The following is a 16,896-nucleotide window of genomic DNA, read 5'->3' as shown; positions in this document are numbered from 1 at the left end:
GCGCCCTGTGCGAACTACTCCTCTGGCGCCCCCCCTCACTACCCCCCCCTCTGCCCCATCAAACTACCCCCCCTGTGCCTTCAAACTACCCTCTCTGCCCCTTCAAACTACCCCCCCCTCTGCCCCTTCAAACTACCCCCCCCCTCTGCCCCTTCAAACTACCCCCCCCTCTGCCCCTTCAAACTACCCCCCCTCTGCCCCTTCAAACTACCCCCCCCTCTGCCCCTTCAAACTACCCCCCCCTCTGCCCCTTCAAACTACCCCCCCTCTGCCCCTTCAAACTACCCCCCCCTCTGCCCCTTCAAACTACCCCCCTCTGCCCCTTCAAACTACCCCCCCTCTGCCCCTTCAAACCGCACAGGGCGCCACACTCCAGGGGGCGCCGCCGCCGCCGCCGGGTCCTCCCCCGCCGCCGCTGCTGCCGCCGCCGCCACGGGGTCCTCCGCCGCCGCCGCGGGGTCCTCCTCCGCTGCCGCCGCCGCGGGGTCCTCCTCCTCCGCCGCCCCCTCTGCACCTAAATGAAAACGTTGTTTTTTTTGTTGTTGGTTTTTTAACTTTATTTAACATCCTCCATGTTAAATAAAGTTAAAAAAAACTTTATTTAACATGGAGGTTATTAAATAAAGTTAAAAAAACCAACAACAAAAAAAACAACGTTTTCATTTAGGTGCAGAGGGGGCGGCAGCGGAGGAGGACCCCGCGGCGGCGGCAGCGGAGGAGGACCCCGCGGCGGCGGCGGCGGAGGACCCCGTGGCGGCGGCGGCGGTGGCGGCAGCAGCAGCGGCGGGGGAGGACCCGGCGGCGGCGGCGCCCCCTGGAGTGTGGCGCCCTGTGCGGTCGCACAGGTCGCACACCCCAAAGGCCGGCCCTGGATGTTGCTGAACACATATTGGGGTGTTTGACACTAGAAGCTATAAATTCATACCTGAAATACAATTTGTGTGTAGTACAAATTAGTACCACAAACTTTGACAAAAGGCTTGTGATAGAATTTATGCACGGAAAGGGTTAAAATAACAGCATTTGAAATACCTTGGGGTGTCTACTTTTCAAAACTATATGGAGACAATACGAGAAGTGTAATGACATAGGACGGTGGTGGGTGTGTCATTGTCCTGGTGTCAGAATGAGCGGTCGCTAGGCTGTAGCTGCAATATTGTGCCTAAAGCAAAAATGGCATTAAGTTAATAAACGGCTGACAAAAAGCTGACAAATTGACAAATAACCTTAAAGTTGGAGTTGAATAGGAATAGGATCAAAACATAAATACCGTATTGGCCCGAATATAGGCCGCACTCCCCCCCACTTTAAGTCTTTAAAGTTGGGGTGCGGCCTATATTTGGGGTTTAGCACAGGGATGCGCAGTTCATGTCGCCCAACGCCCGGGGCATGCAGTTCCGGGTGCCGGGCGGGTGTTTTGTTTTCTTTTACATTTATCGCTGCAGCAGGGTTAGGATCCAGATCCCCTGCAGGGGACCTGGATCCTCCTCTCCGGCAGCCGTGGACATCTGCAAGATGCAAAATACACATTAGTGGAATGGTAAAACACCCTCCGCTGCCGGCACTTCCACCGGGGCTGCTATGGTGCAGCACTGGACTGACATAACCTTCCTGTGGTCCACCATAGAAGCCCCGGCAGAAGTGCTGGCACTTCCGCCGGTGCTTCTCCGTCATAGAAGCCCCCAGCTAGACACCAGGGAGTCTGGGTTGTGCATTGGTAAGTCGGAGGGTGAGGTGTCACATCTAGGAAGCAGAGTGGGATATCAGGGGGATAGAGTGGTACTTCTAGTGGGAATAAAGCATATCTGGGGGACAGGTAGGCATTTTTAGGGGGCATAAAGCATGTCTGGGGGGCAGGTGGGCATTTCATGGGGGCATTAAGCATATCAGGGGGCAGAGGGGCATATCTGTAAGTAAGGTGCATTATGAATTAAGGGGGGGAACCTTAAATTGGCTATTTGTTTTCTGTTTATATATAACATATACTGACAAACTGATAGATACCAAAAAATTTTAAATACATGTATTCCTGATTATTAGATAAAATACTGTTTTACCATTCCACTAATGTGTATTTTTTCTTTGAAAATATTTTTTTCTTTAAAATAGCACCAAACTTCGCAAATTGAAGAGGCCTACAATACACTCTATAATCTAGAGGAAACAAATAAATTAAATGTTCAAATAAAGGATATTTTACAACAGCTAAAACCAACCTAAGTTATCAGATGAAAAATGAATTAATGAACCCTTTACACTTCTTAAAATTAATGAAGTAAAGGGGAATCTTTAGGCCCTATTCTCCGATATATCAGATCTTGGCCCAGCTCATTTCCCCCTTATATGATGAGATAAGTAAAAAGAGACATTTCTCCAAAGATATGCTTCAGACAACGATCTGGCCTATACCAAAGCCAGGTAAAGGCCCTAACTTAATTATCAATTGTAGATCTATCTCCCAAATCTATCTTGATGTTAAGATACTGTCTAAAGTTATAATGGATAAACTTAAAAGAGTCATAGCTGATCTAATTCATCCTGATCAATCAGGTTTTATAACAGGCAGATTGGGAGAAGATAATTCTCTTAAAATATTTAACTTAATCTCAGTGTTTATAGCTCTTGATGCCAAAAAAACTTTCGATCAAGTTAACTGGAGGTATTTATCAGAAACTCTGCATGCTTTTGGCCTCCTAGGATTCTTTAAAGATACATCATTAGCCTTTTATACTTCTCAAATCCACTCTGCCCCCAAATATTCCCCCCTATTTGCCAATCTGCCCCTCCCTCAACATACAGATGCATCCCTAAGACTTGTCCCCTGTGCTCCAGACTCCCTAGTGTCAAGTAGGGGCAGCCAGTGAACGTCTGTGCGATGCAACCTGACACTTCCGCCAGGGGTTCTATGACTGAGCACTGGAAGGTCACGTCACGCCTGTGCTCCATCATAGAAGCCCTGGTGGAAGTGTCGGGAAGCAGTGGAGGTTGTCTGCGCGCATCGCACAGACGTTCACCGGCTACCAGATGGCAAGATGGCAAGATGCATGTAGACAACCTCAGCTGCTGTTGGCTGGTACTTCCGCCGGGGCTTCTATGGTGGAGCACTGAAAGGTCATGTCTCGCTGGCGTTCCTTCATAGAAGCGCCAGCAGAAGTGCCGGCAGCAGCAGAGTCTGTCTGCGCGCATGGTCCATACGTCCATAAGATCTGGATCTTAGTCTTGTAGTCAGACCTCTATTTGAGGTCTGATTATAAGACAACCTTGAATTTGCTCTGAAAAGCAAACAGGTTTGGGTCAAGAGAGAGAGAGAGAGATTGTTGTTCTGTGGGGTTTGGCTATATGTGTATGTTTGCGATAAATGTGTTTTGTTTATAATAAATACATTTTAATGTAAATAAACTAACTTTCATTTATACTTATTTGGTGAAACACCACACCAACTGATGGGGTGTCAAAGGTGTCCCAAACATGGGGACAGAATGACCAGTCTTAAAATAGCAATATGCTACTTGTACTTATTGCCCTATATAATAATAATAATAATAATAATAATAATAAAAAGAAAAAATTAAAAACAATGGTTATTTTTAAACTCAGGACAAATAGTAGTTTATGTTGAGTAGTTTTTTCATTAGCTTTTGTAAATTATTTTTTAAATAAAAGTAAGAAAAAGTGCTCTTTTTTTAAAAAGAAACTTTTCTGGTAAATTAGAAAGCCCTTCTAAATAAAGCCCTTCTTATCTTGAAAAGAAACCCAAAATATAACTTGTCTGGGTACACTAAATGAGAGAAAAAAATTACAGCTAAACACAAACACCGCAGAAATGTTAAAACATTGTCATGAAGGGTACAAAAAACAAAATCAGCCATTGTCACAAAGGGGTTAATTGAGATACAGCAAAAAACTAAACAAAGACTTCCACACCATCAGCCAATCAGTTTTAACTTTGTTTCCACTGTTCAGGTGACAACAGAAAAAAATTTAGTTGCACTAAAACATTGGTCAAGTGTGTGCAGTTAGAGTGGAAGTCAACATAGCTGTTTCAAAGCAGTTTTAACTAACCTTTAATAAATGCATTTCCATATAAGCCTGAAAGATGCTCTAATATGAAATGGATACACTATGTAGTAGTTATGCATACATAAAATGTAAGTAGTATTCAATTGTTTATTTTGGCAAACAAATTTCACTTTTACAACAGATATTAGTAATGAGGTCATTTTAGGTTCATACAAATTGGATTATAAATGACACTGAAACAAAAAAATAACTCTGGTGTTATTACCCTCACTAAATTTTGCAAATTATGTAAAAATAATGAATGCTGTTTGACACAGTAAAAAAAAGTGTAAATATTTCCAATGTCTGTTGTTTTTCTTAAATTCTCTGTATAATTTTCTCAAGCGTTCAGTCATGTCTAAGGATAATAATTAGATGTTTATGAGCTGTTTACATGGGCGCCATCAGAAATCTTGAGGCCAAGTACATGCTTAACGCCTGGGCCCCCATGCCTCTCCCCTCAACCCACCCCAAGTCTATCCCACTGCCCCGCCCATCACTCCGCCTTAAGATCCTCACACACCTTATGGGGCAGTTTTTCTTCAAGGTGCCTATAACACGCATACATACTAACACAAAAACTCACTTTATCACCCACTCACTTACAAGACACTTACATACACACATTCTGCTCCTCTTTTCCCCTCAGGTACCATTAACCCCAAACTCACCCTTGTATATGTGTTAGTATTTGTTGTCAGCATGTCCATGTGGGTACATCCCACAATACTGACAACAAATACTAACACATATTATTACAAACTCAAAATACCATGACTACATGCTAACATATAAGCCGATCAACCATAACACTATGATCACCTGTTTAATATTGTGTAGGTCCTCCTTTTGCTGCTAAAAGTGCCCTGACCAGTCAAGGCATAGACTCCACTAGACCTCTGAAGGTGTGCTGTGGTATCTGGCACCAAGATGTTAGCAGCTAAGTCCTGTAAGATGTGAGGTGGGGCCTCCATCCTGGTGCATCCTGGTGCCATGTGTTCTCCAGGTAAGCGATGCACATGCACCCGGCCATCCACATGATGTAAAAGAAAACGTGATTCATCAGACCAGGCCACCCTCTTTCATTGCTCCGTGGTCCAGTTCTTATGCTCACATGCCCATTTTAGGCACTTTCAGTAGTGGACAGGAATCATACTAGACACCATGACTGGTCTGCAGCTAAGCTGCCCCACCCACAACAAACTGTGATGTACTGTGTGCTCTGACACCTTTCTGTCAGAGCCAGCATTAGCTTTTTTGTCTGTTGGATTTAACCACTTTGGCCAGCCTTCACCCTCTACGTGTGTCAGGACAGGTCAGATAGAAGCCCAGTCACAGAGGCTCAGTTTATACCCCACAATGCATTATAACTAGAAGGATGATACAAACAGGTGAAATGAAACACACCACAGGCTGAATAGTACGATATAGTCTGTATTGGTGAAGCTGGACAACAGGCAAGTACAGACTGTAAGTCTCTTGATAGGGAACCGGACACATGGCAGGGCACTGAACACACGGCAGGGCACTGGACACATGGCAGAAAACCCTCTGGCAGGGCACACGGCAGGAAGCCCTCTGGCAGGGCATAAGACTTGGAAGCCCTTCTGGCAGGGCACCACGACTTGGAAGCCCCTGGCAGGGCACATGACTTGGAAGCCCTTCTGGCAGGGCACACGACTTGGAAGCCCTTCTGGCAGGGCACACGACTTGGAAGCCCTTCTGGCAGGGCACACAGCAGGAAGCCACTCTATGTAGCTGAACTGGCAGGGGCCCACTCTGTGTAGCTCAGAAAAGCCAGATATGGTATGCAGGAGAGTGGTCAAAATCCAGCCGGGTCAGAAGCCAAAGATCAAAAGCAGGATGCCAGGAACAATTCAGGACTCATAGAGCCACATCAATAGGCTGCTAAGCTGCAATGCAAAGGGACGAATGAAGGAGCTATGACCCTGTTACCGGTTCACCACTTTTCCTTCCTTGGACCACTTTTGATAGATACTGACCACTGCAGACCGGGAACACTCCAGAAGAGCTGCAGTTTTGGAGATGCTCTGACCCAGTCGATCCTTACACTTGCACATTTTTTCTGCTTTTAACACATCAACTTTAAGGACGAAGCATTTACTTGCTGCCTAATATATCCCACCCAGTGACAGGTGTGATGATAAGATTATCAGTGTTAGTCACTTCACCTGTCAGTGGTCATAATATTATAGTTGATCATATGTGTGTGTAAATACAGTATGTATAGTGTTAGAGTCAGTGTGTATATTATCTAAAAAAATACACACACTGACTTTAACACTTTATATACATACTGACTCTAACAGTACAAAAAACACACGCATGCTGGGACCTCCTCCAAAAAATACAGTTGGGACCCCCAAGCTCCTCCTACTCACACAGTAACATACTTATGCACACACAGTGTTTACTTACACACACTAACACATTTACATATACTAACACACTCATGAACATACGCACACAGTAACATACATATTTACTTACATAGATATTAACAAACACAACTTACATAGATATTAACAAACACACTGACATACTCACACACACATACTAACAAAAACTGATACAGTAACATACTTACACATCCTTACTTACATGCACACATACAGTAACATACTTACACACATAACCTAAATTTGTTGGTTCTGTGCCAGCAGGCCAGTGCCATTGTTTCCCCAGAAATTCTGGCACTCAGACAACGCATGCTGGGCCAGAGGAAGCACAGCTCACAGCCCTGGCCTAGCAGTATGTCTGGCGGGGGGATGGTGCGAGGGGTGAGAGAGCAGGGCAACTGGCTCCCCTTGACTGGCCAGGCCCAGTACAATAGTACCAGCTATACCACCTGATGGCGGTCCTGGCTCTTAATGTCACCTTATAAACGGAAGAAAGTTCAAACAAAAGAATTATAAGTATAGCATTACTTATTATGTTTTAAAGGCAAATGGCAAATAGAGAAACTTCTTATTTGGTAGACAAATCTTAAAAAAACAGAAGCATGTTTTCATTTTCCTCCACCACATTACTTGTTAAGCATTGTGTATGTCATTAGCACACTTTCTTTTCAATTCTTGTAGACAGTTAATAGAGGACAACATTAATATGTGCACTTATTCTTAGGCTTTTAAATAACAAAAACCTCAATTGCATTAGCTTTGATGTAGGATTATGGAATTGTGAGTATATTTTACTTACTCAAATAAACAAACAGTATTTAAAATAAGTAGTAAAAGTCCAAAACAGTGGAATAGGAATTCATAGTAAACAATTAAGCAAGTTTACACCACCCTGACCTGGCTATAACATAAAGATTTCCATAGAACACATATGTGTGTAAAGCATATTAGCCATCAATTAGAAACAGTGCTCAGATTGGGTTGACAGTATAACTGAAAAATGCTGAAGTGAGTGCTGAAGAGTTTCTTATGTGTTCTATTTGTGTTAGGGACAAAGAGGTTCAGTCTATTTTCAGGCCTCTTTTGATAGAATTGAAAAGTAATTATTCCGGTTAGAAAAGGTTTACAGTTCTTGGGACAGCATGAAGATTTAGGGACACATATATCACTGCTCCTTTTGAATCCAAAAGCTAAACCCAATTTCAAAGCTCTTTTCACGCATTTGTGTTTTTTCTATAGGCTTGTTACTAGATGAGTAGTTCCTTTGCTGTTTTCTTCACATGGAGTTCCATCTTTGCTTGGTGTGATTGTAATTCCTTCACTGCTTCCTTGGCCTAGTGGATAGTAAGTAAGAAGCTGATGGATGTGGTTTTGTGTGCCCAAATTTGGCATACTTTTATAGTAAACATCTTCTGCATCATTGGCTGGTGGGGAATCAGTCTGGCTACTGTTATTTAGGTTTTCTGTCATAGCCAAGCCAATCAATGTAGGCATACTGGTGTAAAGAGAATCCCTTTTCGGTGCCTGAAATTCAGTGTGCTCTTTAGTTAGTAAGGGAATCCATTTCCCGTTAAAATGATGAGGGTAGTGGTTATCTGCCTTGTAGACTTGTGTTGGCAGCAAGGGAGCATCAGATTCTTCATATATTAGTTCTAGGCCTAGACTTTCATCATGACTAAAAGAGGTGGTATCATCAAGAACAATAACATTATCCTTGTTTATTTTATTTGTGTTGCTTACAAGTTTGTTCATCAAATTTCTGTTCTGTTCGTAAGATGCTTCATGGTTGTTCTTATAAGAAGGTACATATCTTGATGTAAGTTCCTTTAGAATCTTTTTCTCCAAGTTTTTATCTTTTTGTTTAAAACCACTTTCAATTATTTGTACACAGTCGCTTAGGTATTCCCCTCTTGCGATGCTATAGCTGTTATTATGGTTACCATTCAGTGGTAGAGTATCCATGACATTTGTATCCCTGGTATTATTCAGATGTGCCTCTGAAAAACAGCACACAAATGTTAAATGCAGATTTACAATAACTAAACACATAACACAAAAATGCTTATACTTTTGTGGAAAGTGGAAAGCAAAAACTAATGTTATGTATATAATGTTTGAACCTTATCCTGGTGCAAAGTTAGAAAATGTGTTTTGTTACCATTTGGTAACCTTATCCTGGTGCAAAGTTAGAAAATGTGTTTTGTTACCATTTGGTACAACCAATTGCAGGGCCTTGGGGGGGGGCGACACCTGCATAAGGGGTGAAGCCTGTGCTGGCTGAGTCTTCCCTATACCTGTCTCCTTTCCTGCAGTAACAGGACAACCACATGATGCGTGAAGTGCCTGGTCAATGGAGTTGATCAGATGAGGAAACTAAAGAGAAGAGAGATGACAGAAGAAGAAGAGGCATGAAGAAAAGGCATAGCTGGAAGAAAAAGACAGGGAGGTGGAGGCAGTCAGCTGAAAAGGTTGGGACACATTGAGAAAGAGTGAGAGTGTGTGAGAAAAAGTGAATAAGAGTGTGGGAGAGTGTGAAAAATTAGCACTTTAACACTTCAGCACTTTAGTATCTACAACCACTCCTAGCACTTCGGCACTTTCTCTTACGGATTTAATTAACTCTTATGAACTCTATATACTAATTGAAAGAAGAAGATTTGGAGATTCGACTTTTTCTTAGCTTGGACTGCTAGTTAGGATCATGTTTGAAAAGTAATTGGAAAAAGCCATATATTTATTTATTTATATTATTCTATAGTGATTTTTAGTACTCTTGCACTTTAGTATTTATGGACTTAATGAACTTCAATGAACCCGATATATTAATTGAAAGAAGAAGATTCGGATATTGATTTTCCCTCAGCTGGGACTGTTATTTAAGATCATGCCTGGAAATTAATAGGAAGAAACCATATATTTATTTATCTATTTATTTAAGTGTATTTAAGTGTATTTAACATCCTTTTGACAATAACGGGACTTTGTTGAAATTTATAATCAATTTAAAGGAACAGAACTTAAAATGCCTCCTAAAGGAGATAAGGCTGCTAAAGGAGATAAGGATGAGAAACTTAAAACTTCTGCTAAAACAAAGAAACCTCCGCCAATCTCAGTGCTTATTACTCTCCAAAAAGTTATACTGATACATCCATTATCTCATCTAAATCATCGCCAGAACCGTTATACTAGTATTAGTAACTCATTGGAATATATTACAAATGCCAATTTAACCACTGCTCTAGATTTTCTTTATATTAGAATTAAAGCTGACTTGGACCAACATCTGAAAGATTACAAAGAAGAAATCATTAACTTGAAAACATCGTTAGCATTACAATCCAAGGAAATTATGTCTCTCCAACTTAAATGCAAAGAGCTATCTCTCCAAAATGAATATCTTAAGGCAGAATCCACAAAACATGATTTTAAATTAGCTGAATTTGAGGACAGATCGCGTAGACAAAATTTGAAAATTCGTGGGATTCCAGAGGATGTTAAAGACCTAGATGCCTACTTAAAAGATTTATTATCTACTTATGTGGACCAAGATAAATTAGGCTTGGCACCAATTGGAGGATTTATAGACTTGCTTTTCCGTCTTCCTGGACCCAAAGTAATTCTCCAAGAGACGTTATGGTTTGCTTTAAGGACTATCGTATAAAGGATATTCTGACTAAAGAAATGAGGAAAAATCCTACCAAATCAGATAAATACGCTTCTCTTCTAACATTTCCAGATCTTTCACGTGCAACTAGACTTCATAGAAAGACATTTATAAATATTACGGCTTGTCTTCGAGAGAATAATATTACCTACTCTTGGGGTTTTCCAACAAAATTACGAATTTCATACTGTGGGAAAAACTATGTTTGTAACGACTATATACAAGCTAAAGATTATCTATCTGGGTGGAACCTAACTAACTTCAATCCCTAATCTTCTTCTTAAATTTGTTTTTTTTATACAAATATTAGGTATCTAATTTATCAAATTTACTTAATATAGACTAGGCCCTTGGCCATTGTTTTTCAAATTTTAAACAATTTACACATGGTTAAAAGGTAATGGCCTTACCTTTTAAGTTGCCTTAAGTTGTTTTCACATGGAAACTTGATTGAATTTCACCTAAATCCAAGGTGCATTGAGTTTTCTTCAAAACCTTTTTTTTTTTTTCTTCCCCTTTCCCCCCCACAGGTTTAACCTTACTTGTACCCAGTATTATGGGATTTCTATACACGTGAATTATTAAATCATATCATGTAAAAACACTTAAACTATATATAATACACGGTCACACATTGTATAGGGAGGTGCTAGCCACACCTCCTTCCGGCTGCAGCGGACGTTGTCTACGCGGATTGCGTAGACGTCAACCCGCTGCCCCGGCAATACAGCAGGAAGCACCGGTAAGTGTGTGTGTGGGGGGGTGTTAAAGGGGGGGGGGACAGGAGGATCCAGGTCCCCTGCAGCGGTGCGGGGAATCTGGATCATAGTCTCATAATCAGACCTCTATTTGAGGTCTGATTAGAAGACGACCCCGATTAGAAGACGAGGGGTATTTTTCAGAGCATTTGCTCTGAAAAAAACCTCGTCTTTTAATCGAGCAAATACGGTATGCTGTACCAAAATTAAACCCTAACACTATTCGCCAGAAAAGGCGATATATGACTGGATATGAAGGAGGCATTTCAGGAGGCAGAGTGCTCTATTAAATGCCCCCTTAACGCCACTCTGCCTCCTGAAATGCCTTATACCTCCCTATATGCCACTCTGCCCCATAATATGCCTTTTAACCCCCTAAGTGCCAGAGTGGCATATAGGGGTATAAGGCATTCCAGAAATGCCCTATGCCCCCATTTAACACGCACACACACTTACCGGTGCTTCCAATTTCCTGCTGTATTGCCGGGGCAGCGGGTTGACGTCTCCTTCCGCTGCAGCCGGAAGGAGGTGGAGTTGGCAGCGGGGGTTTGTCTGCGTCCGACGGACGCAGACAACCCCCGCTGCTAGCCACACCTCCTTCCGGCTGCAGCGGACGTTGTCTACGCGGATCGGGTAGACGTCAACCCGCTGCCCCGGCAATACAGCAGGAAGCACCGGTAAGTGTGTGTGTGTGGGGGTGTTAAAGGGGGGGGGACAGGAGGATCCAGGTCCCCTGCAGCGGTGCAGGGGATCTGGATCTTAGTCTCATAATCAGACCTCTATTTGAGGTCTGATTAGAAGACGACCCCGATTAGAAGACGAGGGGTATTTTTCAGAGCATTTGCTCTAAAAAAAAAACCTCGTCTTATAATCGAGCAAATACGGTATGCTGTACCAAAATTAAACCCTAACACTATTCGCCAGAAAAGGCGATATGACTGGATATGAAGGATATGACTGGGAATTAAACAACAATATACCTGAAACAAACTAAAAATTAAATCTTTATTCATTTTAATTAACCCCTTCACGACAAGCTGCTGTTTAATACCTGCATTGCCGCGATCGGCAGCTTTGCAGGATCTACGGAAGCCTCACAAGTGAGGCTGGCCGTGGATCATGGGAGGAAATCCCTCCCCCGAAAAAAATGGCCGGCTAAAATGCATAGGAAGCGATCAGAATTCTGGTTCTTTCTCACTCTCTCACACTAGCTTTGAATCCTATCCTCCGCCGACAGCTTCCGTACCACTGTCTCCTTGTCACGCAGCTCCATTTCTTCTCTTGTCCAAATTATTTTTGGTTCATTTGCACAATTGGTCTAGCTCAATAATTAGTAATTGGAATTATGCTGTACCACATGTCAGGCTCACCATGAGCCATGAGTTTTACACCGATGTCTGGTTATCTGTATGCTGGAGAATAATTAGTCAGGGCCGGCCTTTGGGGTGTGCGACCTGTGCGACTGCACAGGGCGCCACACTCCAGGGGGCGCCGCCGCGGGGTCCGCCGCGCGGTCCGACGCCGGGTGCCGCTCATCAGGGGGGCACCCAGCACCCCTCCAGAGTAATGTCCGCCGCTGGAGGAGCAGGCTCGCAAGGGTATCGGAGGTCTTTAACAAACCTCCGGTTCCCTTGAGTGATTTTAGGCCGGTTCAAGGATCTCCCTTCTGTTAAAGACCTCCGATACCGCTCCCTTGTGATCCGCGCGGCAACAGCTGCTGTGCGCCGGGGTTTGTTGTCAGATCCCGGCGCACAACATTGAAGGTGCGCCCACTGCTGTCCGTGCCGTCTGACCCGGAAGAAGACAGAAGAACTGAAGAAGAGGAGCGAAGAGAAGGAAAAGGATTATGATGATGATTTTGGGAATTACCGTATTTGTTCGATTATAAGACGACCCTGATTATAAGACGACCCCCCAAAATCTGAATATTAACTTAGGAAAAAAAGAAAAAGCCTGAAAGGAGAAAAGAGGAAAGGTAGGAAAGCATTCAGTGAGAGTGAGTATATATGTGTGGATTGGTGTATGTGTGGATTGGTGTATGTGTGGATTGGTATATGTGTGGATTGGTATGTGTGTGGATTGGTATGTGTGTGGATTGATAAATGTGGATTGGTATATATGTGTGGATGTGTGGATTGGTATACGTGTGGATTGGTATACGTGTGGATTGGTATGTGTGTGGATTGGTATGTGTATATATGTGTGGATTGGTATACGTGTGGATTGGTATACGTGTGGATTGGTATGCGTGTGGATTGGTATGCGTGTGGATTGGTATGCATGTGGATTGGTAAGTGTGTGAGAGTGATGGGTGTTATGCTGTGCCATTTCCAATGTCTTTTTCATGATCTAATTATGCTCTAAAAGTACATCATAACTCCCATCACTCTATACTGTTCCATATAGTGGCAGAGCTGTACCCTACCCTATAAGAAAAAAGTTTTACTAGTAAATATTAATTCACATGTAAACATTTTTTTCATATTTAATAAAAACTATGATTGAGAAAAATGCATTTTTTATTTCCTTTTATTTGCCAACCTGCCCCCAGTTATGCCGAATACCACCTTATATGCCACTCTGCCCCCCTGAAATGCCTTATACCCCCTATATGCCACTCTGCCTCCCAGATATGCCTCTTGACCCCCTATTTGCCACTCTGCCCCCCAGATATTCCTTTTAACCCCCTATATGCCACTCTGCCTACCTGATATTCTTTTTAACCACCTATTTGCCACTCAAGGAGAGATAGAGCTTTTTTTCAAGGAGAGATAGAGCTTTCTTTTGATACCATAGTTAGATAATTAGCTGAAAATTTAGAATGAGAAATTTAGTCAAAACTAGCAAAGATTTAAAAAAACCCCAATTTTTTCTTTATATTTTTCCCTCTGAATTCTCACAAAAGTACATAAAATCCCCTTTAAATGTATCAACTCAGATGTCCTGATTTCAGAAATACCTAATTTATATAGAATTTCCATACTTTCCCAGCACTGCAGGGGACTTCTGTGAATGAGCACCGGAAGGTCAGCATTGCACAGGAAGGTTATGTCACAGAAGTGCCGGCAGCGGAGGGTGTCTAATTGCATCTTGCAGATGTCCACCGGAGAGGTGGATCCAAGTCCACAGACATACCGCAAAAATGGCAAAATTGCTACAGGACTTGAGGTACCAAAAACCCCTGGGACTGAAGGGGTTAAATTGTTTTCTTAATTTGCCATCTTTGTCCCCAAAGACTTGTGCATTCGTAGTCAGGCGAACGTAAAAACGTTTCAGTCCGAAACCAAACATACGAACATAGCGGTGGCAAAACGTATGCAAATACGAAGACACACAACGCAAAGAATCTTCATGTTTACTAATCTCCCTGGTCCCTTTCCCATCTAGCCTACCTTATCTACGGACAGAGGTGTACTGAAAATAACACCTATGGCAAGCACTGAAAATGGGCCCCTGTCCAAATATCTAAAACTCATTTATTAGCCCCTGCTGCCCATATATATAAATATTAGACCCTGCTGCCGATAGCAGGTATAGATCAACACATAAACCCAGATCAATTGAAATTCACTTGTGATCTCAGCACTGAAGGTATATATCAAATAAACAGAATCAGACATACAAATATTTGCAGGTATACAATAATAATAAATGAAACGTAGCATCACAGGTATAGATCAAATAAATACATGGAAACAGCATTGTAGGTATTAATCAACTGAATAAGACATATTAACCCTGTATTTGCAGGTATACATAAAAAATGTATGGAAACATAACATAGCAGATATGGATCTACAGAATAACACAAAAACCCAGTTTTGCAGGTATAGATCAATTGGAATTCACATAAAACCACGGCATTAAAAGTATATTTAAAACCCCCTTAATTACAGACATAGATAGATAGGTTGCACACCCCAAAGCCAGCCCTGGCGTCCACACTGCCCACATAGAACCTGACCAGCACCCAGATAACACACATAAGATTTGCCATCTTTGTCCCCAAATAGCCCAGCACAAGTCGACTTTGTCCCCAAACAGCCCTGCCTGTGCCATCTTGGTCTCCAAGGCTCAAACCTCCTGCTAGTGCTATCTTTGTCCTTCCACAATTATACATCTATGATACACACAAACACTTTTACAGTCACTCACTAATTCACACTTTCATTCAGACAACTCATCCACACATTAACTCATGCTCTCCCTCATTCAGACAATTCATCCACACATTAACTCATGCTCTCCCTCATTCAGACAATTCATCCACACATTAACTCATGCTCTCCCTCATTCTGACAACTCATCCACACATTAACACATTAACACATTTATCTCCATTGAATTTCATCTGCCATTTGTGTGCCCAGTCCCCCAGTCTATCTAGATCCCTCTGCAGCACAGTAATATCCTGCTCGACCTGTGCATGAATTGTCTGAATGAGGGAGAGCATGAGTTAATATGGGGATGAGTTTCTGAATGAAACTCATCCCCATGTGGATGAATTGTCTGAATGAGGGAGAGCATGAGTTAATATGTGGATGAATTGTCTGAATGAGGGAGAGCATGAGTTAATATGGGGATGAGTTGTCTGAATGAGGGAGAGCACGAGTTAATATGTGGATGAATTGTCTGAATGAGGGAGACCTCATTCAGACAATTCATCCACATATTAACTCATGCTCTCCCTCACAATTCAGAAACTCATCCCCATATTAACTCATGCTCTCCCTCATTCAGACAATTCATGCACAGGTCGAGCAGGATATTACTGTGCTGCAGAGGGATCTAGATAGACTGGGGGACTGGGCACACAAATGGCAGATGAAATTCAATGTAGATAAATGTAAAGTTATGCACTTCAGGGTAGCGAATGCACAAGCAACCTACACCCTAAACGGTAATGAATTAGGGGTAACGACAAATGAGAAGGATTTGGGAATTGTTATAGACAACAAACTAGGCAACAATGTGCAATGTCAGTCTGCGGTTGCTAAGGCCAGTAAGGTATTGTCTTGTATAAAAAGGGGCATCAAGTCGCCGGATAAAGATATAATGTTGCCTCTGTAAAAATCAATGGTAAGGCCGCACCTTGAATATGCTGTACAATTTTGGGCACTTATTCTAAAGATCATAGCACTAGAAAGGGTGCAGAGGCGGGCTACAAAATTAATAAAAGGAATGGAGCAGTTATGAAGTAAGGTTAACTAATTTAAATCTGTTTAGTTTAGAAAAACGTTGCCTCAGACGTTATATAAATATAACATTATATAAATATATTCGGGGACAAGTGACTCTATTATCAATGGGTTGATGGCAGACGTACAGACTTTTAAAAACAGACTTTCCTCTGGTTTAGACTAAATCTCCTTTTTTTCAGTCTGAACGCGTGACCACGTGTCCTGTGCATAGTCCTGTTTATGAACAGATTTCCACACAATGGTGGAAGCGACAAGCGACTCTATTATCAATGGGTTGATGGCAAACGTACAGACTTTTAAAAACAGACTTTCCTCTGGTTTAGACTAAATCTCCTTTTTTCCAGTCTGAACGCGTGACCACGTGTCCTGTGCATAGTCCTGTTTATGAACAGATTTCCACACAATGGTTGTCGCTTGGCCCCGAATATATTTATATAATGTTATTATATTATTGTGTGGAAATCTGTTCATAAACAGGACTATGCACAGGACACGTGGTCACGCGTTCAGACTGGAAAAAAGGAGATTTAGTCTAAACCAGAGGAAAGGGTTTTTTACAGTAAGGACAATAGGGATGTGGAATTCTCTGCCTGCAGAGGTAGTTTTATCGGAGTCTGTACAGAAAGAGCGAAACTCAGCATGAAATGCCGGCACCGGGACAGAGGTAGAGGCCTCGTGGAGGAGAATGAGTGGCGCCGAGCGGTTGCTAGGCTCCCCTCTCTCTCCTCCGCATCAAAAAAAAAAAAAAGACGGTGTTTGAAAGCCGCTCACTGGTGCCCTCTTTCAAATGGCGC

General features: G+C 42.4%; 1 protein-coding gene across 1 annotated transcript in view; it reads right to left on the bottom strand.

The window, feature by feature from the left end:
• Nucleotides 1–7,512: 7,512 nt before the first annotated feature.
• ADGRL3 (adhesion G protein-coupled receptor L3) overlaps nucleotides 7,513–16,896 on the bottom strand; it is a 792,897-nt gene continuing 783,513 nt past the window's right edge. The window contains exon 24 of the mRNA XM_053463509.1: nucleotides 7,513–8,476. Within this exon, the coding sequence (XP_053319484.1) occupies nucleotides 7,713–8,476 (764 nt within the window). The 3' untranslated portion in view covers nucleotides 7,513–7,712. The remainder of the gene's footprint in view (nucleotides 8,477–16,896) is intronic.

This window comes from Spea bombifrons, chromosome 1 (genome assembly GCF_027358695.1).
Source record: "Spea bombifrons isolate aSpeBom1 chromosome 1, aSpeBom1.2.pri, whole genome shotgun sequence".
In the NCBI taxonomy this organism is placed as follows: Eukaryota; Metazoa; Chordata; class Amphibia; order Anura; family Pelobatidae; genus Spea; species Spea bombifrons.
Note: the sequence above shows the minus strand (reverse complement) of the source record. Positions and strands in the feature narration are given on the sequence as shown.